Below are 25,978 nucleotides of genomic sequence, written 5' to 3'. Positions count from 1 at the left end.
CAGTCCTGCGCGGCTGGAGTCTTTCCAGAGGAAGCCAAGCCCCGCAGGACACTTCTCGGCCACCCGGCCTGCGCCCACTTCATTGTGCCCCCGGCCCTGTCATTTCCAGGGAAGGGGATGGCTGGCCTCATCTTCCATGGGGAGAGACTGCTTGAGAGAGGGCACCTTCAGCTCTCATGAAGTGCTCCGCCAGCTGGAGGCCAAAATTGCCCTGCTGGCCAAGTGCACCAGGCTCGTCTACCGCCTCCACCTGAAAAAGCTCCGGCAGCAGCACTCCGAGAAGAAGGCGCAAGAAAAAGGCAAGCGGAGGAGAGCCTCCCCTAGCTCCTTGTGCACCTCCACCTAGATCATGCTCTCGGCGGATTGGCAAGATGAAATGCAGCGGTGCAAGTGAGTGCGGGTGTCCTTGCGGGTGGGACCTGAGGCAGAAGAGAACAGGCATCTGTGGCCGTGAGGGGCTCCATGGGTGCCCACGTCCCAAGAGGAGGGCCCACATCCTGGCAGGGTGCCCACGTCCCCCTGAGGTTCCCGGTGGGTGCCCGTGTCCCACTGCGGCGCCTGGTGCGTGCCCATGTCCCGGTGAGGTGTGTTGTGGCTGCTCCCCATGTCCCTAGGGGTAAGGTGGCAGTGGCCAGTGCCTGCTCATGGCCCGTTGGGTCCCTTAGGCCTTAGGACCTCCAAGGCTGGTGCGAGGGCAAGCATCACACCAGGAAGAGGGGCAGCTGTTAGGAAGTGGGTGGATAACCTTCCCTACTGTAGTATTTTCACCCAGCTAACAGTGAATTCTCTTCAGGGTGACAGGCAGCTGGTGCGTCAGGACATGCCTCAGCCCACCAAAGGGCCCGGGCATGAGGGCACCTCCACCGACTTCTTCTGCTGGCTGGAGGCCGTTAGCGCCCCGATGGTCGTGCTCCTGCGGGTGGCCATGGCCAACGGGCGGCCGCGTCCTGGTGGGTTGCCCGTGCCCGCCCGGCACAACAGCCAACGGGCACTTGGCAACTCTCTGTTGAGGACCTCTGGGAGGGTCCCCCTTTTCCGCCCTCCCAAAGGTGCTGCCAGGGCCCACTGGCATCCAAAGGGCCGGGGCTCATCTCTGCCTCCCCAGAGGGGTCAGCCAGAGCATGCCCGTGCAGCAGAGACGCCTGGGAAACTCGGCCAAAGTCCTGCTGGGAGCAGCCTACTTCCTCAATCTTCTAGCACTCGTCAGATCAATAAAGCGCTTTGTTCCTGTACCATGTGCCATTTTGGTACCAAGGGCATCCAGGAAGGGGCAACACGAAAGGCAGTGGTGCGAGCCAGGCTGCTGTATGTGAGCTTGCAGAGCATGCGTTCCAGGAGAAGTGGGACAGCTGGGCTGCGAGAGGGTGGGCATCCATGGCTGTGAGGTGCCCCGCGGGTGCCCATGTTCCAGGAGGAGGGCACTGCAGCCCGGCAGGTTGCCCGTGTCCTGGTGAGGATCCCTGGGAGACACCCATGTCCCAGTGAGGTGGCAGTGGCCGACACAGGCCCAGGACCCCGTGGGTCATGTCCCTCCAGGAATAATTCTAGACGAATAGCACTCCTTATTCTCAACAGTTAAGATTTTTGTCAAACCGAGATGAATTTCTGGCTTTCCTTGTAACATGGGCTGCCACTTTGCCCCCCGAGAGGATGTTGAGCAGAATCGTGTCACAGCTGCCCAGCTGGGGCACGGCGCTGAATGCAGCACGGATGGAGCTCTGGGCACAGCCCCTTCTTGCTGAGAAGTTCACGGCATGGCCCCCATCACGTGGGACGCAGTCCCGCTCCCACTGCTGGGCTCAGTGTCCGCTGGCAGGCACAGCAGTGGGAGAAGCGGGCTTCAAAATCTGCCTACACAGGTCCTCCCCAGCTCCGCCGCAGCCTCCATCGCCTGCTGGGGTGGTGGAGAAAGGCCTTGTGACATCATAGAGCCTTGCGTGCCATCAGCCCATGACTTGTCACGTCGGCAACCCTTGCAAGCTGAGACACACAAGGCAGCCACTCGGTGCTGGTGGTCACTGCCTGAACTCTGCTCAAGCTGACAGCCCAAGCCAGCTCATGCATTGGGATTTTTTTCCTCGGGAGAGACCATGATAACTCTCAGCCCAGCTCTCCCCCTGACCCTGGCTCTCTGCACGGTATCTCTGTTCACCGGTGGCCTTCGCCTTTACATCAACCCCACCTGGGTCATTGTCAGGAGAGAAGCCTCTCTTCAAGACCTGAAGCAGGCAGAGAGTGTGGGCCCCGAATGGTACAGCAGAATTGGCCTCCACAACCCACGCAGGTGGGTCAAGCTGAGGATGGCTGTCACTCCGGAGGGCTCGAAGGAACCGCCCATTGCTAGTGAGAGCACGGCTTCTGAACCGCCCCACCTTCTGGGCCAGCTTTGGGACTCCCTTGCCCAGGCGGACAGGACCCAGCTGTGTTGCAGGGCCTTGCAAAGCCTGTGGCTGTGCTTCCTGTTTTGGGTTGCGCTTCGCCTCTGGAGAAATGGGAACAGACCCCATGGACAGGGAGACATCACAATCAGTCACACAGGAAGGGAGCGGCTTGTGGGGAGCAGGGAAGCACATCGTTGCAAGCCTTGGCGAAGAAGGCTTGCAAAGAAAAAACAAAACCCAGCGCAGGCAAGAAAGCCTCGGCACGCCCTGAGAGCTCCTCTGCTTCTTTACCAGGTACGTGCCCAGCCGCAGGGCAGAAACCCTCCGGGAGACCCCAGCACAACATGGGGCCTGCCAGAGGTGTGCTCAGCCCAGCGTGCTGCCCAGAGCAGTCCTGCGCGGCTGGAGTCTTTCCAGAGGAAGCCAAGCCCCGCAGGACACTTCTCGGCCACCCGGCCTGCGCCCACTTCATTGTGCCCCCGGCCCTGTCATTTCCAGGGAAGGGGATGGCTGGCCTCATCTTCCATGGGGAGAGACTGCTTGAGAGAGGGCACCTTCAGCTCTCATGAAGTGCTCCGCCAGCTGGAGGCCAAAATTGCCCTGCTGGCCAAGTGCACCAGGCTCGTCTACCGCCTCCACCTGAAAAAGCTCCGGCAGCAGCACTCCGAGAAGAAGGCGCAAGAAAAAGGCAAGCGGAGGAGAGCCTCCCCTAGCTCCTTGTGCACCTCCACCTAGATCATGCTCTCGGCGGATTGGCAAGATGAAATGCAGCGGTGCAAGTGAGTGCGGGTGTCCTTGCGGGTGGGACCTGAGGCAGAAGAGAACAGGCATCTGTGGCCGTGAGGGGCTCCATGGGTGCCCACGTCCCAAGAGGAGGGCCCACATCCTGGCAGGGTGCCCACGTCCCCCTGAGGTTCCCGGTGGGTGCCCGTGTCCCACTGCGGCGCCTGGTGCGTGCCCATGTCCCGGTGAGGTGTGTTGTGGCTGCTCCCCACGTCCCTAGGGGTAAGGTGGCAGTGGCCAGTGCCTGCTCATGGCCCGTTGGGTCCCTTAGGCCTTAGGACCTCCAAGGCTGGTGCGAGGGCAAGCATCACACCAGGAAGAGGGGCAGCTGTTAGGAAGTGGGTGGATAACCTTCCCTACTGTAGTATTTTCACCCAGCTAACAGTGAATTCTCTTCAGGGTGACAGGCAGCTGGTGCGTCAGGACATGCCTCAGCCCACCAAAGGGCCCGGGCGTGAGGGCACCTCCACCGACTTCTTCTGCTGGCTGGAGGCCGTTAGCGCCCCGATGGTCGTGCTCCTGCGGGTGGCCATGGCCAACGGGCGGCCGCGTCCTGGTGGGTTGCCCGTGCCCGCCCGGCACAACAGCCAACGGGCACTTGGCAACTCTCTGTTGAGGACCTCTGGGAGGGTCCCCCTTTTCCGCCCTCCCAAAGGTGCTGCCAGGGCCCACTGGCATCCAAAGGGCCGGGGCTCATCTCTGCCTCCCCAGAGGGGTCAGCCAGAGCATGCCCGTGCAGCAGAGACGCCTGGGAAACTCGGCCAAAGTCCTGCTGGGAGCAGCCTACTTCCTCAATCTTCTAGCACTCGTCAGATCAATAAAGCGCTTTGTTCCTGTACCATGTGCCATTTTGGTACCAAGGGCATCCAGGAAGGGGCAACACGAAAGGCAGTGGTGCGAGCCAGGCTGCTGTATGTGAGCTTGCAGAGCATGCGTTCCAGGAGAAGTGGGACAGCTGGGCTGCGAGAGGGTGGGCATCCATGGCTGTGAGGTGCCCCGCGGGTGCCCATGTTCCAGGAGGAGGGCACTGCAGCCCGGCAGGTTGCCCGTGTCCTGGTGAGGATCCCTGGGAGACACCCATGTCCCAGTGAGGTGGCAGTGGCCGACACAGGCCCAGGACCCCGTGGGTCATGTCCCTCCAGGAATAATTCTAGACGAATAGCACTCCTTATTCTCAACAGTTAAGATTTTTGTCAAACCGAGATGAATTTCTGGCTTTCCTCGTAACATGGGCTGCCACTTTGCCCCCCGAGAGGATGTTGAGCAGAATCGTGTCACAGCTGCCCAGCTGGGGCACGGCGCTGAATGCAGCACGGATGGAGCTCTGGGCACAGCCCCTTCTTGCTGAGAAGTTCACGGCATGGCCCCCATCACGTGGGACGCAGTCCCGCTCCCACTGCTGGGCTCAGTGTCCGCTGGCAGGCACAGCAGTGGGAGAAGCGGGCTTCAAAATCCGCCTACACAGGTCCTCCCCAGCTCCGCCGCAGCCTCCATCGCCTGCTGGGGTGGTGGAGAAAGGCCTTGTGACATCATAGAGCCTTGCGTGCCATCAGCCCATGACTTGTCACGTCGGCAACCCTTGCAAGCTGAGACACACAAGGCAGCCACTCGGTGCTGGTGGTCACTGCCTGAACTCTGCTCAAGCTGACAGCCCAAGCCAGCTCATGCATTGGGATTTTTTTCCTCGGGAGAGACCATGATAACTCTCAGCCCAGCTCTCCCCCTGACCCTGGCTCTCTGCACGGTATCTCTGTTCACCGGTGGCCTTCGCCTTTACATCAACCCCACCTGGGTCATTGTCAGGAGAGAAGCCTCTCTTCAAGACCTGAAGCAGGCAGAGAGTGTGGGCCCCGAATGGTACAGCAGAATTGGCCTCCACAACCCACGCAGGTGGGTCAAGCTGAGGATGGCTGTCACTCCGGAGGGCTCGAAGGAACCGCCCATTGCTAGTGAGAGCACGGCTTCTGAACCGCCCCACCTTCTGGGCCAGCTTTGGGACTCCCTTGCCCAGGCGGACAGGACCCAGCTGTGTTGCAGGGCCTTGCAAAGCCTGTGGCTGTGCTTCCTGTTTTGGGTTGCGCTTCGCCTCTGGAGAAATGGGAACAGACCCCATGGACAGGGAGACATCACAATCAGTCACACAGGAAGGGAGCGGCTTGTGGGGAGCAGGGAAGCACATCGTTGCAAGCCTTGGCGAAGAAGGCTTGCAAAGAAAAAACAAAACCCAGCGCAGGCAAGAAAGCCTCGGCACGCCCTGAGAGCTCCTCTGCTTCTTTACCAGGTACGTGCCCAGCCGCAGGGCAGAAACCCTCCGGGAGACCCCAGCACAACATGGGGCCTGCCAGAGGTGTGCTCAGCCCAGCGTGCTGCCCAGAGCAGTCCTGCGCGGCTGGAGTCTTTCCAGAGGAAGCCAAGCCCCGCAGGACACTTCTCGGCCACCCGGCCTGCGCCCACTTCATTGTGCCCCCGGCCCTGTCATTTCCAGGGAAGGGGATGGCTGGCCTCATCTTCCATGGGGAGAGACTGCTTGAGAGAGGGCACCTTCAGCTCTCATGAAGTGCTCCGCCAGCTGGAGGCCAAAATTGCCCTGCTGGCCAAGTGCACCAGGCTCGTCTACCGCCTCCACCTGAAAAAGCTCCGGCAGCAGCACTCCGAGAAGAAGGCGCAAGAAAAAGGCAAGCGGAGGAGAGCCTCCCCTAGCTCCTTGTGCACCTCCACCTAGATCATGCTCTCGGCGGATTGGCAAGATGAAATGCAGCGGTGCAAGTGAGTGCGGGTGTCCTTGCGGGTGGGACCTGAGGCAGAAGAGAACAGGCATCTGTGGCCGTGAGGGGCTCCATGGGTGCCCACGTCCCAAGAGGAGGGCCCACATCCTGGCAGGGTGCCCACGTCCCCCTGAGGTTCCCGGTGGGTGCCCGTGTCCCACTGCGGCGCCTGGTGCGTGCCCATGTCCCGGTGAGGTGTGTTGTGGCTGCTCCCCACGTCCCTAGGGGTAAGGTGGCAGTGGCCAGTGCCTGCTCATGGCCCGTTGGGTCCCTTAGGCCTTAGGACCTCCAAGGCTGGTGCGAGGGCAAGCATCACACCAGGAAGAGGGGCAGCTGTTAGGAAGTGGGTGGATAACCTTCCCTACTGTAGTATTTTCACCCAGCTAACAGTGAATTCTCTTCAGGGTGACAGGCAGCTGGTGCGTCAGGACATGCCTCAGCCCACCAAAGGGCCCGGGCGTGAGGGCACCTCCACCGACTTCTTCTGCTGGCTGGAGGCCGTTAGCGCCCCGATGGTCGTGCTCCTGCGGGTGGCCATGGCCAACGGGCGGCCGCGTCCTGGTGGGTTGCCCGTGCCCGCCCGGCACAACAGCCAACGGGCACTTGGCAACTCTCTGTTGAGGACCTCTGGGAGGGTCCCCCTTTTCCGCCCTCCCAAAGGTGCTGCCAGGGCCCACTGGCATCCAAAGGGCCGGGGCTCATCTCTGCCTCCCCAGAGGGGTCAGCCAGAGCATGCCCGTGCAGCAGAGACGCCTGGGAAACTCGGCCAAAGTCCTGCTGGGAGCAGCCTACTTCCTCAATCTTCTAGCACTCGTCAGATCAATAAAGCGCTTTGTTCCTGTACCATGTGCCATTTTGGTACCAAGGGCATCCAGGAAGGGGCAACACGAAAGGCAGTGGTGCGAGCCAGGCTGCTGTATGTGAGCTTGCAGAGCATGCGTTCCAGGAGAAGTGGGACAGCTGGGCTGCGAGAGGGTGGGCATCCATGGCTGTGAGGTGCCCCGCGGGTGCCCATGTTCCAGGAGGAGGGCACTGCAGCCCGGCAGGTTGCCCGTGTCCTGGTGAGGATCCCTGGGAGACACCCATGTCCCAGTGAGGTGGCAGTGGCCGACACAGGCCCAGGACCCCGTGGGTCATGTCCCTCCAGGAATAATTCTAGACGAATCGCACTCCTTATTCTCAACAGTTAAGATTTTTGTCAAACCGAGATGAATTTCTGGCTTTCCTCGTAACATGGGCTGCCACTTTGCCCCCCGAGAGGATGTTGAGCAGAATCGTGTCACAGCTGCCCAGCTGGGGCACGGCGCTGAATGCAGCACGGATGGAGCTCTGGGCACAGCCCCTTCTTGCTGAGAAGTTCACGGCATGGCCCCGATCACGTGGGACACAGTCCCGCTCCCACTGCTGGGCTCAGTGTCCGCCGGCAGGCACAGCAGTGCCTCTCTCCCCCTGACCATGGCACTCTGCACAGTGTCTGTGTTCACCGGTGGCCTTCACCTTTCCATCAACCCCATCTGGATCATTCTCAGGAGAGAACCCTCTCTTCAAGACCCTGAGGGCGGCAGCCTGAGAGGTGACACGTGGCAGGTACAATGTTCTCACCCTTGCCCCAGAGGCTGGGATTTTTGTCAAAGTCATCCCTGGAGTTTCGTGCCTCATTTTCATGCCTTTTTGCTTTGCCATGCCCCCAGCACGTGCACCCCTCCCTCTGTAGGGGACAGGGAGGGGTGGGACCCCATCGTCAACAGAGAGCCTCTGCATCCCGCGAGGTGCCTTGGTTCAGAGAAGCTTCTGGATCATGCCCAATTATGGGTACGGCTGAGATTTGACCCAGGGTATAAATTTGGTGCCATTGGAGACCCCCTTGGAGTTGTCTGCTTGGAGTGTTGGGCTGTTGTTTGAAGCTGCTCCCTGTGGGCTGGGATGGCACGTGAGGAAGCTTCCCAGCATTGAGTGCCCTCTCCTCTTTTGGGTGAGTGATTTCTTCTGGATATATCCTTGAGTGAACCCTCACCTCCCCACCCACCCCGGACAAGTGATTCTGCCTTTCAGGGTACCCAGAAGAGGGAGAGATCTCCTTTTTGTGAGTGAGTGTTTGTGTGCGCGCACTTTGGTCCATCATTCTTGTACATAAATGTGTAGTACTAGTACCCCAACTGACAACTCAATGCTGTTATTTGTTAAGTGTTATCGGAGGGTTGATTGTTTTCAGTTTACCCCTGTTTCTCATTGTTTTTTTGTTGTGGTTTTGGCTGCTTGTGGTTTGCCTGTCACTAGGACTTTAACCCAAAAGTCCAGTCCCAAGGGGCCAAGGTCCATTTTTTTGTGTTCTCCTACAGGACAACGGAGGTACGGACCATTCTGTTGCTCGTATTGGTAGTAACAGCAATTACTGCAGATAAGCCAGACCTGGATGATGAGGAAGTGCCAGAGGTGATGATGAGATTTGTGTGGATGATGAATCTGATGTCCATAACAGCTTGTTTACCCACCCCCAGGTCTGCAGAAGGCCCCTTACCCATTTTTGTACAAGACATCAACATTATTACTAGCCCTTGAATCAACATGGAGTCAATATAACAATTATAGGTGGAAGTTCTGGGAAAGCATAGGGAACGTAGGCTATAGTCACATCATTTATAGCTGGTCACTGGGCACGATACATGCTAGTTCAGTATGGGTGCCAAATATAATTACAGTCTCCAACCAACCCGTAAAGCCGTGGGGTGGAGTGTCAATGGCACTACACCCTGTACTGAAGTTCCATGGGAGCCACTGAACGCGGCTCTCTGTGGGATGTTGATGATCACTCATCATTGTACACTAAGCCACTAAATGATTCCTGGTGTAGCAAATACCCAGACAGGGACAATAATGAATACCCTAGCATATGTAATAACAGCTCATTTGACTGCCCACTCAGTTGCACATGGGCCAGCTACACCTAGGCACCTAGTTAGTATGAGGGAAAAGATAAGGCACACCTGAAAGAGTCTCCACTCTGGGACTGCCAAACAGAAATTGGGCCTAAGGACCTAGATAAAATGCCCCTGTTGTGGTTATACCCACCGGCCCAAGAGGCCTCGGTATGAGACTGCTAAATGAATAAAATGAAGGAAATAGCTAAAGACACAAGAGAAATCGCCACTGCACTGGGGACTGATTGGCTGGGGAAAGTTTTCAGTGCGTTTGACTTCTCCTTATTGGGATGGCTAACTAGCCTCATTCAGTCTGTGATAATGATCATAATTGTGATTGTTGTAGTTTGTATTATTATACGCTGTATTAAGAGCATCATAATGGAATCCATGTCTGCTGTGAAGTACACTCTCGTAAAACCTGTCCCTGAGACTAACGCTCCCCTAAATCCCACTCGTGAAACTGCCGTGTCCCTAAACTGGACCCATGCACCTTCAAATCCTATCCCTATTTTAGATGTCCCAACACAACCCCAGGATGATGTCCCTATGTTTGCCTGTTGCTATTGTTAATTATTGTTATAACATTGAGTATTGTTACATGGTTGATAGTTTATTGTAGATTGTTGACTGATTGCTAACGGTAACAGCTGAAAGAAACTTGGAGAATGATGATCCACAGTGGGTATTAAACTCACTGACACTGTGCCCCCTTTTAACTTTGGAGGCAAGAGGTGACTGTACCGCCACTCCAGAGAAACCGGTCGGATCATGACTGTGGTCACGGGATGGGTTGTGTGGCAGTGACACCCTGCCCCCACCCCCCGGAGATCGGGGCCTTTGGCAGGGTGATCCCTGGCTTTTCGCACCTCAGTTTCGTGCCTTTTGTGTTTTGCAGTAGTACCTTCTGGGTACTCAGGAGAGGGAGAGAGTTCCTTTTTGTGAGTGTGTGTGTGCATGTGCACTTTGGACCATCATTCCTGTGTATAAACGTGTAGTACTAATACCCTGACTGACAACTCAAAGCTGTTATGTGTTAAGTGTTATCGGAGGGTTGATTGATTTCATTTCACCCCTGCTTCTCATCATTTTTTCTTCTGGTTTTCGCTGCTTGGTGAAATAAAGTTGTTTATGCTTGTCCTCCTTTAGTGTACCTCCATGAGAGACCAGAAGCAACCACCTGTTGCCAAGAGCTTTGTTGCCAAATGGTACAGTACCATTGGCCTTCGCAGGCGCTGAAAAAGGGTGAGATTCAGGATGGGTGTCATTCCTGATGACACCAAAAAGCAGAAATAAAGCTCCTTAACACTGGGCATATTAAAGACAAGGAGTTATTTTATTTGGCGCTGTGTGCAAGGCGGAATATTTCCACAAATCAAGCACCTACTGGAGTTCATTTTGACATTTATACATGACAGTTAACACACCACGCCTATTTAATACATAATTATTGACCTGACTGAGCATCCCCTTCTTCCATTGGTCTGTATCTTTTCTGCTTAGTTTTAAAGCTACAGTGTGATTTTAATTCACTGTGTGTGCTCAGAAGGAGGGAGGGTGGGGAGGGGGTAGTCCTTTTGCCCCTCAATTTTCAGCTGTCAACAAAAAGATATCCCCTTTTCTCTACAGCGACTTGTGCCCGGGCAGAAATCCCCGCTGAAATTCATAGAGCTGTTAACTAAACACTCCCAAATCTCCCACCCTGGCGCTCTGCCCTGGCTGCAATAGGTACCATTCCGTTCTCCCGAAAAGCGCATTCGTTCGCCCGGTGCGCAAAACGTCAAACTCCCCCCAGAGCGGAGGTCTTGTATTTAGTTCATTTTTGCACACAGATGGGTGCGAGTTGGTAACTCCGCAAAGCCAGCACCCCACACCGAGACACTGCAAGGCATTTGTGCAGTTAAATGTGTCAGTCACAGCTAATATCCACACCCCTCAGCTAATAATTTTTCACTTCACCTTAAAGGTACAGCTCCCGTTAAATTTACCATGCATGCCCAGAGAGCGAACGGCTTATTTAAGTGTGGTGGTGGTGGGGTTTCTGGCCTATGGGCGTGATATTTAGTATTATTAGGACAGCTCACCTAAAGGACACTTAGTTTTAGTTCTTATCAACATCCCAATTAGTTGTTCTCCTCGACTATACAATTCATCACCCAGTTCTCAATGTCTTCTGAGGCGGGAGGCTCTCTTCTATCAGTCTCCCAGCTCTCTTCAAGGATGAAGTCGTAAAACAAATTCTTCCCTGGCTTTCACCTCTCTTTTCTGGCCGCCAAATTCCGTTTTGCCAGGCTCACGTGGTTCGTTGTTATTACTTCGCAGAAAATTCCATTTTCTTCAGGATATCAATTCCTCCAGCGAAGCATGGGGTGTCTCCCCGGATGTGCAGCTAGCTCTCTGATCTCTCCACCCTGTTGTTTATCTGTTTTAAAAAGTGGGGTTTTTTTTTAATTTTAAAAAGTTTGCAAATAGTGATTAATAGCCCAAGCAAGCCTCAGCTTTTAAGCATGCCTTGTGGAGCGTAGGTTACGGGAGGCTGTGGGGGTGGTGGCTGCCTCAGCGGCGGCCGCAGGCAGCCACAGGGAAGCAGCGGCAGGGCGATGAAGAGAGGCTGTCTCTGGAGAGCGGTCAGGCGGCGCCGGCCGCCCCCGCCCTGGGGCTGGCGGCACTCTGCTCTGCCTCCTCAGACGGGTTGTACACGGCAGCATGTGAGCGTGGGGCCCGCTGGGGCCGGGCCGAGCCGAGAGGGGGCGGCCGGGTCGCGCCGGGCCAGGCTCAGGCCGGGGGAGCGGCCGGCGGCCGGGCTCAGGCCGGGCCGGGTCGCGCGCGGAGCGAGGCGCTGCCCCGGAGGCACGGAGGGAGGCGGGCCGGCCGCCGGCGAGGTGAGGGGGCGCCGGGGGTGGTCTGCGGGTGCCGTCGGTGTCCCGCGGGCGGCCGCAGCCCGCGGGGCCGGGGACGCCCCTCGGCTCGGTCAGGAGCTGCCCGCAGGCCTGTCTGGGCCGCCGCGGTCGCTGGGTGTCTGTGTGTGGGGGGTGTCAGTGTGAGGTTGCCTTTCTCGGGAGAAGGCTTCGAGCCTGCTTGTCTCTGCAAAAGTGTTCTTTCAAGGTACCGGCCATTACCAGGTGTGTGCTAGATCGTAATCGGTACGAGGCAAAAGGAAGGGTAAAACAGAACGCGTCTCTGAAATAACTGTGCTTGGTGCTCCCAGCCCCAGCCTGGGATGGTGCTAGTTGCAAGAAGCCATGCTTTTAACAGCCATAAGAAAAAGACAATTCTAAGGAAAAATAACGCCCTTGCAAAGTCCACTTCTGAACTTTGCCTGTCTAGTTTTGCTGTTACCAGAAGTTAGCTGTAGCTCCGCTTAAATAAAGACAGGAACTGTGCTTATCTCTTTCTTTTCCAAACAGCTCAATGACACCTGGGAAGAAGTTACAGGGTCTTGTAGCTGCTGCAATCACTCCGATGACTCCTGACGGGTGAGTATGGCCCTGTATCACAACATGGCATGTTGTCAGGAGTTGCACTGCTTACTGTTACCTTAAAATCCTGTCTCCCTTCTTTCATATTTGGAACTAATGGGTTTTGGTTTTAAATCAGATCTCTGATGGGATGGGGAAACTGCTAGGTTGGTCCCACTAACAGTGGAATGGGTTCCCTTAGCCTCTGCGTCCTCCTGTTGCCTAGCAAGTGCTGTAGGTCTGTGTTTGGAGAATTTGGATCGGTCTCACATCTCTTTTTCTACAGCTTTTGTAGGTGCATGTTAAATCATAGTAAGGTTATACGCATAGAGCATGGCGGTATTTTCACGTTTGTTAAGGCAAATCACGGTCCTAGCTAAAAAGAGCTTTTGAGAGCTAGAAAATAATTGTCAAAATCTGATGTCCTTTTACACTTTTCTTTACCCTAGTTAACTCATGCAAGCATTCATGTGTATATATGTGTGCATGGCATTAGTCTAAACCAAAAGAAAATATTGCAAGGGCTGCACAGTTCTGAAAATAACATGAAATCAAAAGTTGAAATTTAGCCTTCCTCAAAACAGGGGTGGTAAACAGATGTCCTCCCTACTGCACTTTGATGTTGCAAGACAGTTGTTTGGAGTCAGCAAAAGACCCTGAGCTTCTCTGATGAGGGGGTGTGTCAAGACCTGTATGTGTTTCTGAGGGAGACAGTGGAGGTTTGCCAGTACAGTCCTCTGAAAGTGATCCTTTACTTTTGAGAGGTGCTGTAAAGCATGGTACTATCTCAATCAGGGAACTCACTTGCATTGCAGTCACTGCTTTGTTTCTTGTTTTAAAGGAAACTTATTTCTGATTTCATTTTTTATTACTACTCAAATTTATTGCAAGATGGTATTTGGAGCATGATCTGGGCCCGCTGCCTCACGTGCCTGGGCCCTTGTAAGATGTGTCCTCCGGAAGCAGGTATGAAATTCTGGGCGATGTTTGAATCCAGTCAAGGTCCCAAAATTGACTTCCAGGCTATAGGGCTGGTCTGTATGTTTGACAGATTAAAACAATGGTGAAATATTATACACTGATAAACACAACAAGTTTGTCCTGGAGGGAAGATAAGCCTAGAGTTCAGTTTCCCCTGTTTGTGAGGGAAGTTTGTTGCTTTCCTCATCCTTTAATGAGAGAGAGGTCAAAGTCACATCCAGCAGATGCCATTTCGCGGTCTGCGTCCAGCAGTTACAGGTTACTGTTTGCAAGCACCTGCACAAATATCTTTGTGCTCGCAAGAGGACTCCTGTTTCCCTCAACAGTCAAAAAGGCTTGAGTGCCTCTTGTTCTCTCACATCTCCCCAAAAAAGTACTTCGCTGTGGCAAGCCTGCAGTAATTACCAATTGGGATAAAAGGTTGGAACAGTGAACTCCTTGTCAGGAGGAAGAGAAACTGGACGAAAGAATTCAGAACAGAACTGTTACCTGAAATTTTACCCTCAGCACGTGTGTATCATACCCTGGGGTAATTTGTGTGTGTACAAATGCGAGGCTTTAAAAATACATGTCTGTCTGTGTTTTCTTCATCTCTAAGTTTAAGATATCAGTGGGTGGAGGCTTATGGTTGCTGAGGCTCCTAACATTGCTGCAGTTCCTTTCATTTCAGACAAATTAACCTTTCCGTGATTCATCAATATGTGGATTATCTGGTGAGCGAGCAGAAGGTGAAGAATGTCTTTGGTAAGTAGTTTTTTTGACAAAAACTGTGTCACACCACTTTTGCCTGGATGGCAGTCCTATGATATCTTGCCTGATAAGAGCTGTAGTGGGAGGGACTGTGGATGTGGGATCATCCTAGACATTTATATTCATCAGTGGAGGGGGTGTAAGCAATGCTTAAGGCATCTGCCTTTGCCTTCACCCAGTTTCCGTGTGGGGTATAATAAGCGTTGCCTTCATACAGTGACATTTCCAGAGACGAATGGATAATGCTGTCTTGGCAGAGAAGTCTCAACTGAATGATTCTCCCCTTTGCCAATGGTCTGATTAAAGAGCATCCGCTCAGGAGTCAAGGCAATTCAGTGGGCTCATCAAAGCCAAATGGGCTTGTTTAGGAAACCTGTGGTACGCTGTATGATACCGAGGTGGTCGCTACTCCCGTCTCTGTTCTGCCTCTGCCTTGGGGACTGCTGTGGGGGCAGCAGGGATGGCTGGATAGAGAATGCAGCATCTGCTAAACCACTTCCACTCCCAGCCTGGCATAGTTAAGTCAGCTGAAGTCAGTGATAAGATTTTTGTTCAAAACTTCCGTCAAAAGAGTGCCAAGATGCAGAGCCAGCCGTGGCAGTGACTTCAGCTACCACATTTTAATCTGTTGTTTGTAACTAAACATAGCGACATCTCGTTGGTTTCCAGGGGAGCGTTAGCCTAGGTAGAACACGTGGTTGAACTCATGACAAAGACACCAAATTTCAGGTCAGGCGGTTTCCTTGGAGTGGAGGACAGACAGTCACTCTGCCTGGCTAGCTGGGCATCCCTTTGTGCATTTGCCATAGCCTGACTGACACTGCTGGGGGAAGGAGGTAGTGTCACTGGGGAGGAGGTGCTCGGGGGCAGTTTCCCAGTTTGGGCAGCTGATTCTGTCTCCTCCCTCCCATTGCTGCTGATCCCAAAACACCCAGGTTTCCGACACAGGCGTTTAGTGATGATAGCACTGCAACCCCCATGCAGATGCTGGTGTGGACCATTGCCATCTTAAAATGAGTTGGGGTAAAAATATTTCTGTTTAATATCATCAAGTGTCAGTTCTTGTCTTCAGTAAAGCCAACGCGTGTAGGCTAGGCCTCAGCAAGTGTGTTGTGTTGAAACAGTGAATGGCACAACAGGAGAAGGACTGTCCCTTAACATCCAGGAGAGGAAGCAGTTGGCGGAAGAATGGATGCGCCAAGGAAAAGACAAGTGAGTAGCTGAGAGTGAACAGGGATTCCAGATCTCGTGTTATGATACAGCCTTGCCTGACTGATTGCAAAGCCACATCTGATGATTGCCTTTTTTTTTTTTTTTGGGGGGGGGGGTGGGGGGGGGTGGGGGGGGGGGGGAGGGAGGAGTATTTTGGCATTGGCCTTTGTTCCCTAGCTCCTTTATCATAGAAGTCTGCATTTTTGTCACTGCCAGTCAGCTGGTGTCCTCTTCTGCCACCTAGAGAGCTTGTAAGAGTCCTTCTCTTTGGTAATCAGAGGGATAGCAGGACACAAAAGGGTTCTGGGAAAAAAAAGGGCTATGCCCTTTGCTTATTCTTGAGATGAATGTAAAGAGCAATCTGCCTATTTATGCCCTGTGAGCATTTCTGAACCTTTTAGTATATTGCATGACTTGGTATGGGGGAAGCTGAGGTGTACAGTGTTTTGGTGCACCCCTAAAGATGCAAAGTCAGTGGCAGAAGAAAGGACTCAACCCAGATCTGCACCTGTGTATCCAATTGCAGCTCTATTCTCCATCTTTTGTACCTGCCATAGTCTTGTATCACTCATCACTGCCACCTTCTTAGTTGCTATGTCAGAGGATGTGGAGAGGAGGAGGTGTTTGGGGTGAGAAGGATAGTGAGCAGAACTAAATTGGTGTGAAGGCTCACAGTCTGTGTGGATATAAAGGAAAAACACAGAAATGGGGCTGATGGATGGGAACCTGGGAGATTTTCTTGGCAGGAGCAGACAAGTAGTCAAAGGTGCTGCTGTGAGGTTGAACTCTTCTGGTAGTTCTGCAGAAAAATAGGTTTAGAAAGCAAACGTACGCTTTAATGTCCTTTACCCAGCATCCCTTTAAATCCTTAATGTCTTAATTTTAATTTCTTAATAAAATGCTAAGATTTGTCCCTCTTGACAGCCTTGCAAATATGTCAGCATTTCTTCTGAATTTGTTCTTGTGCAGATTGGATCATGTGATCATTCATGTGGGAGCACTAAGCCTGCCAGAGTCGCAAGAGCTGGTGTGTATATCATACGTTTCCTTTTCACTGTGCGTGTGATACATACAAAGCAGATGTACTTTCAGATACTTTCCATTCTTTCTTTTACAGGCAAAACATGCAGCAGCCATAGGTGCTAGTGGTATTGCTGTAATAGCCCCCTCCTTCTTCAAACCTACAAATAAAGGTGAGTAGATGTGATTGCTAGACCTGCGGAGGCCCTTTTATATTGGCCTCCAAACCTTTATCATGGATAAAGGATTAATAAAATCTTCTTTCTTTGAAAAGTATTTTTGTGATGATACTCGCATGCTGGTCATGTCTGGTGTCATGCAAAAGCAAAACCTAGAAGAAGCATTTTTTCTTTTTAAAGATGGGAGATATCAGAAGTCTCGCAGTAAGAAGTGGGAAGGATGTCTTCTGGGGTGTATTTTGTTAGCCCCTTGTGAAAAGAAGAGTTGCTTATGGAAAGAGTAGTTAACTAGTCTGTCTTCTGAATAGAGAGTATGGAGTTCACGCTTGATCTGGGCCACGCTAGGAAGCAGCTGGTTCCATGCTGACCCTTGCTGGACATTGACCAAGTTGACAAACTGCTGATACACAGGCATGCTTCTTGTTACAGAGGTGATCAGGTTTGGTTTTGTGCACCTAAGGTTACCTCAGAACTTACAGATTGAGTGTTTTGCTTTTAATATCACGAACAGAACATAAAAGAACCACATGAAGTGGAGGTTTTGTAACAGAAATGTTAAAATTTGTCTAAGTGAATTATGAATGGAAATGTTCATATGAAGGCACCAGAAGAAACCAGAGTGGATTGCCAGAATGGCTGGTGTTGATAGCCAAGGACCCAATCAGTGGCAATCAGACTGGTAAGCACAGAGGAACAGCACAAAGATCAGCAGAAAACCTTTGCTGATAGTAGCAGAATAGCAGTGAGGTTTCAGCCCACTGCTCTTCCTGCTCTGCCAATGGGAAGAGTGCCTAAGATTTATGAAGGATGCAGTGAACAATATTCTTGGGAAGAATGTCAATACTTTGATTCCTAAAACAGTACAAAAAAGTTGTCCAAAAACCCATTTGTCATCGCCATCGAGCAGTATCACAGGGAGGTGAACGTGAACTTGATCCCTTGTTCTCCGTGTTGCACACAAGTGTGCTGGTGAGACTGCTTTGTCACAGGGGTCTTGCAGTTTGCACGTGAGAGCATACATAAGTTGCATCCGCAAGAAAATGTGTGAGTTACCAAAATTGGTTTGGTTTAAAATAAATATTGTCTTTGCCTCTCCAGTGAGTTTTGTTACATTTGGGGTTTTTATATGACTCTCTGTGTATGGTACACAAGCTGTAGATCGCCTCTCCGTATACCCTGGCTGCTGTGAACCTGGACTGTCTTTCACTACAAATAGTTTCCTTCTCTTATGGGGGTACTTGCTTGTTTTCTTCCAGATGAGCTGATTGCTTTCTTACAGAAGGTTGCATCTGAAGCCCCTGTGGTTCCATTTTATTACTATCACATTCCTCCTCTGACAGGTGTGAAGAGTAAGTACTGCTTAGTCAGCTCTTCTCTAGTCCAGAGACTCATAGCAACCTGAGTAATCCCAGTGGCCGGTGTGATTAGTCTACCAGCCTCGACAGGGTGTGTGGCCTCTGCTCCCGTCACATGCAAGCCATAGTGGATAGCATCCTTTCCGAAAAGGGGAGGTGAATCCAAGACTGAAAAATAAATTGAATTCCTCTTCACTGGAAAAAAAGTCACAGCTTATGATTGCCGAACAACTGGGACAGAGGAGGGGATGCTGACTGTGGCTTTGCAATTAGTGTGGACCAGGATAGGTAATTGCCTTGGTTAACCATAATTGAATCCCGATTTTTTTTTTTTTTTTTTTTTTTTTTTTTTGGCAAGATAGTTACCACCATCTCTCTTGGTGTATGCTGACTCCATAGTCATTTTTGCTAGTAAATTACATGTGAAACTACAGTGCTTCCCAAGTCCTATTATTTAGCAGAGGAATAGGGAATAGAGCACAGATCTGTGGTTACTTGCCCTAGACAGCAGGTTATATGGTGTTTCTGGATGTATATTTATTCTCAAATATGTTGTTGCCAGTTTATTCATAAACTTTCACTTATCCAGGGTTTTTCCCTTCTGATCTGGTAAAAGGAGTGCCTCAGAGAGGGTGGAAAGATGTCTTTTGTATAACTCTGGGGAATAATCACACTGAAGTTGTCTTACCAGTTCTTTTAGAGCTATATAGTTTATTAGACTTAGGCCAAAAGTGAACAACTTGTGAAATAGTAAGTCTTCCTCTCGGGGCCAAGGCAGGGAAACCTTCCAGAATGGGTGTGTTCCTTCTTATAAGATTGCTGTTCTGCCCAGTTCGTGTTGAAGAGTTGCTGGATGGAATAAAAGAGCAGATCCCCACCTTCCAGGGCGTGAAGTTCAGTGACACAGACCTCTTGGACCTTGCACAGTGTATAAACAAGAATGAGAGAGAAGAGTTTGTGTTTCTTTATGGGGTGGATGAGGTAAGACGCTCCTCTTAGAAATTATTTCTTCTGTGGCATTCTCTTGCTTCAGCCTTGGGGAAAAAAGCAACCCTGGACTTTCAGTGCCAGGTAGTTTTTCCTTCTCCCTCCCACCATTCTTTTCTTTTTTATTTTTTGTTACATGAAGTAAAAATGTGTTTTGTTTTGTTTTTTTTCCTCCCCCCACCCCAAACTAGCAACTGTTGAGTGCACTGGCAATAGGGGCAGATGGAGCAGTTGGAAGGTCAGTATGGCTTGGTCTCCTTCCCTGCAACACACACACACACACTTTATTGTTGTATCTTCTACTACCTACACAGTATTTCTCTAACTGTCCTCTGTCACAGCAATGGAGGATTTTGCAGGGTAAGGCAGGTAGCAAGCAGAAAGACAAGCTAGCTCCAGTGCTAGCCACGGGACAGTTGTATAATCTGGGATTTGGGAGTATGTTAGTTTGGGTGATTATTGCTGCAGTCTGTAAGATGACCCAATGGTTTCAACGTATTTCTTTATCCTCATGGCAGCTTTTTGAAGTAGGGAATCCCTTTTATCTTCTTTATATGGGTAAGGAACCAAAACTCAAAGAGGTTAAAATCATTTACATTAGTTCACATGAGAAGCCTGTGAGGAAAAGGGCCCTGCTGAGTTTTATTTGTGATTTGTCTTCTGCCCCTCATACCAGGCTGCTCGGATGAATTACTGCATGATATCTGTGTTCTTAAGTAATGATCTGTTAAATGAAAAAGCAACTGGAAAATTAAGGGATTGACTTTCCGTATTGTCTAATTGCTTCTTTTATTTTTAATTTTGAAGATCAGTTCCATTTGGAAAGAACTGGGAAGAGAAATCTGCTCCTTAAACTCTTCTGTAGAGCTTGGCATATTTCAGATGTTTGACAGTATAAACCACACATAGATTGCATGAATTTCTGTTATAATAACGGCATTCTTATAATGTCAACAGAGAGTGTGTGGCTACTGAATCTTTTGTTTCAGTGGTTCTAAGTTCCCCCTTTGTATTTACTGATGCTATTTTTGGTTTGGGTTTTTTTGGCAGTACATACAACTATTTGGGCCAAAAAAACAATCTGATGTTACAAGCCTTTGCAAAGCCAGACCTTGCATTAGCACGGAAGTATCAGGTATGGTATCTTCACTGTCCCCAGTAGGAGCAACCTTCTTTCTCCTCTAGCTTTGCTGGGGCTGTTTTCCACGGGGTTTTGTCATCCATACCGTGAGGTAGCTTTATTAAAGCAAACTTCTTTCAGCTCCAGCCCCCCTGCTTGTTACTCATTCCTCCTCACCTCTTTGACCAGTCCTTACTAACTTTTAACCATGATCTGCCTTAGTTATCCTTCAACTCTCTCATCTCATCTATGCAGAGTGAACAATGGCCTGCCCTTTCTCCTTGAACAAGCCCACAGTGGCCAAGCCCCTTGGCTGGGAATATTCTGGTGTTACCTTACATGACGTAGGGCAGAAAGCTGTCCCAAAGCAGCTCTGCCTTGACCCCTCTTAGTCTTGGGCATCTTGAAGATTTGTGAGGAGTTCTGAGCAATCAGTATGAAATCTATACCCAATGTTTTTGTGGGACATATGAGGCATCCTTCTTTTGCCTTAAAATAGAAGTGACTTCAGAATGAAAGTCTAAAAGATGTCTGAAAGATGATCTGCTCTGGGAAATCTCTTCACTAGGCAGTGGATATTCAGATTTGTAAACCTTTAGAGCTGATACGAGACTTATCAGCATTCTCAGATTGCTTTTAATGAGGGACAGCTTGAACATGAGTGATAGACTGAGAGGGAGGGATGGTTTTATTATAACCATCCCTCCCTCTCCTGTTCCAGTGGAATTCGGTTAGTATTTCCCATAGAGTGGCCAGGTGGCTAAGGGCTTTTCTCAAAGCTGTGCAACAGTTGTATAAGATGTAAGTATCATAATAGCTCTACATGCTTTTACATCTTAAAATTTGCAGGAGTTATTAAACTACTCTCTGTCTTTTCTAGTTTCTCACTGGGGAATTTCTCAGCTATGTCATCAAACTAGGTAAGTCCCACACTGCCTGTTTCCCTTGTAATAGCTGAAAATGCAGACTTGGTGCTCCAGTTGCTGTACCCTCAGAACTTCCTTCCTGAAAGATTTTGCAGTGAAAAAATGTTGTGTGTGCTTTTTCATGAGTTAGTAGCAGCTGGGAGCTCAAAAAGGGAGCTGACCAAGCATCCCTGACAGATTCCACTCTCGCTTCCTTCTTCCTTCTGTGCAATCTCACAGCTTTAAAGCTGTGACTCTGATTTATCCTTTTTTTTAATCTTGGCTCTTTCTGTGGGTGTGGGTTTTTTTTTTTTTGTTCTCTTTCCGAAAGCTCATTTCTAGCTTTGTTTCTAGAGAGTCATTTTTCTGAAATGGTGGTGCTCCAGTAGGAATACAGCTCTGATACTTGTCTTTCCTGCCTTGCTATAATTTAAGAGTAATGATGTTCAAGGCTCTACAAGGCCAAAGCATTTTGAAATTGAATGATTTTTACAAACAAACCCCAGTTTTAATATAAAAAGCAGTTAAAGCCAACCAATTAAGAATAGTGTAGGGAGACTGAGTTGGACATTTCATGGTTTCACTTGATGAAGAGGTTCACTGTGGTTTTGCTATACATATGCAAGCCCCAGTTAATCTAGCTGAGCTTTAGTGGTTGGTTGTATTTCTTGGGTTAAAAGTCAGAGCAAGTGCATAATTATTTAGCCTTTTAAGCAAAGAGAAACACCAAATTTCCAGAGGTACATAAGGAGACTTGAGCTGTGGACAGAGAGGCCTCCTAAAGTTTCCCATGGTGGTTTAAACTGGCACCCAATGTCATTGTCACGTGTCAGCAGGATGTTACTACTTCCAGGGCTTTACTTTATGTGAGTCTGCATTGGAGGATAGCTATGAGGCTGCAAAGATTGGGTTGCTGGGATGATGAATTGGCTGAGATAGCTCAGCCTACCAGTGAAGGTAAATTTGAAGTAGCCCCATTTTTGCTTGGTTTACCTGTAGAGGACTCACATCTTTTCTGTTGTCAGGGCTGCATGGCAATACGTTTTTGGCAAGGAGAAAGGAACACACACACGACCCTGGTTATCTGTAAAATTGACACAGTAGTTTGCAAAGTGCATGTCTAATAGTCCGCTTGTTATGTTTAGGAGGGAAACAATGATGGTATAATACAAATAAATGTAATAGGTGTATTTGTTACTGTAATGTCTTCTCTGTCTGCAAGTATGATCACCTCCTCTTACACTGTTCTCAATCCTGCTTCAAGTCTGGATTATGCCAGGTTACACAGGAACTCTATGGTGCTGCTTTTATGGACCCCTGTATAGAGACTGCTTTAAGCAAAATGAGCTGTAAATGACCCAATTTTGCTTTTGTCCTCCCAGGTTTTGGTGTTGCACAGACTAAAGCTGTAATGACTTTTGTGTCTGGCATTCCCATGGGACCTCCGCGGCTTCCGCTTGTTGATGCCTCTGAGGAGTTCATCGTCAAGGCCAAAGCCAAGTTGGATAGCATTGTGTGGCCTGATGGTGACTGATGTTCACTTCCATGTCGATCTGGAAGTGGAGGTTCCTTTCCTAGGATTCAGTGTCACTTGGCACATTCTGCACGTGATGAGCAGTGATTTCTTTCAGGGGATTGGCGATGTGCCTGAGCCCCTTCCTGTTAGGGCTGGCCTTGCTGGCACATGTGTAGTCGCCTTTTTGTGTAACTTTACTCTGCTCCCTTGCAGCGCTGCATTGCAGGACTAGCTGGTATCTTTTGATAAAAAATTAAAAAGGCAAATTTTCCCCCACTGAAGGATCCTGACTCATTTTTTTTCTGGAAAGGAGGAAGATGTGTCCCTACCCTCCTTCCAGCTAGATCATGTTTTCTCCTCTTCCACCATAAGTATCTCCAGCGCTACAGTGTGTTCTTAAACATTGGTGAGACACTGTCTAGTTGCTTAGATGGGTATTTTACTGTTAGTCACAGAGTCATTGGGATACTGACTAATTGCAGTTTTTGTCTGATCGCTTTGTCTTTCTGCACCTCCACTTAATGCAAAACAAACTTCTGCAACAGAAAGCTTTTGGCTCTCTAATGACCAGGTATTTCTTTATCTTTTTCCTTGCCACAAAAATGAAGGCAGAATTGAGCTGTACATTTCTATATTGCAGTGCAGAATACTGTCTTCCATCCATGTTAGAAAGTCATCTGCTGTCAGATTGAAAAGCCCTCTTTTGCATCCTGGACTTATGCCTGTCCACCAGCTTGAGCTTTTGTAGTCCAGTAGTAGATGTAACTGACAAATGCGAGGTCCCGTGCCCTCTACCACTCGGCCCGTACCTCCCAACAGCACTCCTGCATGCAAAAATGATCGCATGGGATGTTTGGAAAGAGGGAAGAGAAAGGGAAATGTGGAGAGGCACATTGCTAACTTTTTGTAACACAAGAGCACGGAAGAATTTTACTAACCTCCTCTCACTGTGTAACCACTGAACAAGAAATAATAATAAAAGCTTCCTTCCCTGCCTGCCCCCCTCCCCCCCCCCCCCCCCCGAGTATTTGTAAGAAATCTAGGAGAGCTCTTCTGTGGCAGGCACGGGGAAGAGGGTGAAATCAGCCCCTCGTGCTGGGGATTCCCTCTGCACTGCCGGTGGGACAGGAGTGGCTGAGGCCGGCGGGGTCCCTTGGCCTCCGAGGACAGGGAAATTGCTCATTAGGCCCTTTTGTAAAATAGATCCTATCACTGTCACACTAAGGCTGTGGCTCTCCCAGTATTTCAGTACAGGTGCGTAGGTAAGGTGTGAACTTCCCTAGCGGGCCCAATCGCGTTGCTCCGGTCTCTGTCAAGGCCGGGAGCTCCTTGTGCCGCCGGCGCCCCGCTGTGGTAGGGCAGAGGAGGCCCCGAAGCGCGCTTACACGGGCCCTGAGGCCCGCCCGGCGCCGCCATGACGCGGCCTCTCGCCCCGCCGCGGCTCCGCCCCGTCCCGCCGCCGCCGCGCATGCGCGGGAAGGGGCGCCGGGAGGCGAGGGGGAGCCGCGGCCCAGCTTATCACCCCCCCCGCTGCCTCCCCCCGAGCCCCGGCCGGAGTCATGGGCGACGTGAAGAACTACCTGTACGCCTGGTGCGGCAGGAGAAGGGTGACGCCGGCATACCAGATCCGCCCCGGCGGCGGCCGGAGCCGGCAGACCTTCCTCTGCGAGGTGCGGGCCCCGTCGGCGCCCTCGGGGAAGGGCGGGCGGGAGGGCCGGGGGTCTGCCGGGCCCTCGGTGGTAAGGCGCTGGGAGCCGAGGGTCGGATGGCCTGGGAGGGGGCCCAGCTGGGAGGAGGCTCGGCCGTTCGGCGGGCGAAGCGTCCAGGCTTCTTGTGCGCGGTGTGAAACGCCCCCAGCGGGTCTGAGGTAGCAAAGCTGCCCGGCACAAAGCTCTTAAAATAAAAAGGAATCGATTTTCCTGAGCGGGATGTGTGCGTTTACGCCGCGTGTGTGACCCTTCTCGCTGTTAAAGTCGTCAGCGGGGGGTGCTGTGCGTCACCTTTGTAAAAACTTTGCTCATCTGCTGAGCTTGAATTGAGGTGTATGAAAGAAATCGGTGTGGGTCTGGGTGCTAGTCTGTGTGCCGTTACCACGCGGCTCCGCTGCGGGCTCCAGGCGCTGCGGGTGTGCCCGCAGGGAGCTTCGAGTTCAGGCTGGCTCTGAGAAAAGGCTGATGCTAAGTGCGAGGCCACGTGCAGAACCGGCTAGTTTGTAAGCGATGCTGTAGATCTGCACCCTTCCTCCTCCGTTCCTCTTCCCCACCAGAAACAAATCTGAGAAGCGTAGTGATATTAAAGCAATCTTAAAGGTATGGTAACTGAGACTGAGCATAGCTCAGATGAAGCGATAGTATGGACAGCCATATTGTTGAACTGTTCTGTTCTGCACGTCGATGCCCCGTGAGCATCCCTAGAAACTTAACAGGTGAACGGAGAGATCTCACTAAAACATTCCCTTTTACTGATTTTCACAGTCTGATGCTATGGTTGTGAATCAGTACGGTTACTGTTTGGTTGGTGGTACTATTGTCCTGGTAGACTGATAGCGCTGCAAGCGGAAGCTCATTATTTGGAACCTGTTAAGCAGAATACTAACAAAGTACGTTGTTTGATGAGAACATGGGTATTGGGCTGAGAAACCCACGTAGGTCTCTAAGACTGAGAGACCTGGGTTTGTTCAGCCTGGAGAAGAGAAGACTGAGGGGGGGATCTTGTCAATACTTACAAATATCTGAAGGGTGGGTGTCAAGAGGATGGGACAGGACTCTTCTCAGTGGTGCCCAGCAACAGGATATGGGGCAGTGGGCACAGGTTGGAACAAAGGAAGTTCTACCTAAACACGAGAAAAAGCTTCTTTACTGTGAGGGTGACAGAGCAGCGGAACAGGCTGCCCAGAGAGGTTGTGGAGTCTTGTTCCCTGGAGACGTTCAAAACCCGTCTGGGTGCATTCCTGTGCCCCCTGCTCTGGGTGTGCCTGCTCAAGCAGGGGCAGGGGAGTTGGACAGGATGGTCTCCAGAGGTCCCTTCCAACCCCGACCATTCTGTGATTCTGTGTTTGGCTACTAGTGTGACTGCGCACCAAAGGACAAGTGCAGTCTAGCATCAGCAGTGTTGTGCAAAACTCTGGTTTGGGCTAGCTGGAATGTTTCATGCAAGTCTGCTTACTTTTTTTTTTTTTTTAAAGAAGATCAACTAGCTGTAGTAAAAAGCTGATTACGTGATCAGCAGAGTGAAGAGTGGAAATCAGAAATGTGTAAGTGGTCTTTCCAAGTAAAGCTGAAATGGAGTGGAGTTGCTGACTGTACGTGTGAAAAAAAGAGAATAAGATGAGGGGCAGTGGTTGCGGAAAAGTGGATGTAAAAGGTCTGGTCGGTCCAAATTTTGAATAAACTTCCTGTGATCAAGTTTTGCAGCAGCCTGTCAGGCAAGTTAGCAGGATATAAAATTGCTGTTCTAAAGCTTTTCTCTAAGTTTATGAAGTACATCGCATCTTGCTAGCTGTAATAACATGGAGCTGCAGTAGGGGACACAAGCTCACTCCTGTCCTTGTTTTCTGAGGGTTTGGGGTTAAGGTTGAGGGAAGTGAACCTGGGCAGAGTTTGCTGCTGCGTGTTGGTACTATCCCTTCCTACACAGATTCCTTTTCTT

The 25,978-nt window shown here is 50.8% G+C and overlaps 2 protein-coding genes across 6 annotated transcripts in view; both read left to right on the top strand.

The window, feature by feature from the left end:
* The first annotated feature begins 5,874 nt into the window (after positions 1 to 5,874).
* On the top strand, positions 5,875 to 22,606 carry LOC142058867 (N-acetylneuraminate lyase). 5 transcript variants are annotated; one of them, XM_075096805.1, is made up of 13 exons: positions 7,805 to 7,901; positions 8,269 to 8,362; positions 12,255 to 12,323; positions 13,942 to 14,030; positions 15,161 to 15,248; positions 16,218 to 16,275; positions 16,366 to 16,441; positions 17,704 to 17,796; positions 18,635 to 18,783; positions 18,981 to 19,027; positions 19,840 to 19,924; positions 20,790 to 20,829; positions 22,197 to 22,606. In XM_075096805.1, the coding sequence occupies exons 2-13, from the start codon at positions 8,343 to 8,345 to the stop codon at positions 22,346 to 22,348; spliced, it is 966 nt and encodes a 321-aa protein (XP_074952906.1). In that variant the 5' UTR covers positions 7,805 to 7,901; positions 8,269 to 8,342; the 3' UTR covers positions 22,349 to 22,606. The 5 variants fall into 5 exon arrangements, with proteins under 5 accessions (XP_074952904.1, XP_074952903.1, XP_074952906.1 ...); XM_075096806.1 differs by having other exon boundaries at positions 7,806 to 7,901; positions 13,957 to 14,030; XM_075096803.1 differs by lacking the exons at positions 7,805 to 7,901; positions 8,269 to 8,362 and adding an exon at positions 5,875 to 5,930 and having other exon boundaries at positions 13,957 to 14,030.
* A 1,171-nt stretch (positions 22,607 to 23,777) lies between these two features.
* DHX9 (DExH-box helicase 9) overlaps positions 23,778 to 25,978 on the top strand; it is a 28,991-nt gene continuing 26,790 nt past the window's right edge. Inside the window, exon 1 of the mRNA XM_075096800.1 lies at positions 23,778 to 24,000. Coding sequence (XP_074952901.1) covers positions 23,890 to 24,000 — 111 coding nt within the window. The 5' untranslated portion in view covers positions 23,778 to 23,889. The remainder of the gene's footprint in view (positions 24,001 to 25,978) is intronic.

The sequence above is a fragment of the Phalacrocorax aristotelis genome, chromosome 6 (assembly GCF_949628215.1).
Source record: "Phalacrocorax aristotelis chromosome 6, bGulAri2.1, whole genome shotgun sequence".
Classification (NCBI taxonomy): Eukaryota; Metazoa; Chordata; class Aves; order Suliformes; family Phalacrocoracidae; genus Phalacrocorax; species Phalacrocorax aristotelis.
The sequence above is the reverse complement of the archived record's forward strand: the minus strand, read 5'-3'. Positions and strand labels throughout refer to the sequence as shown.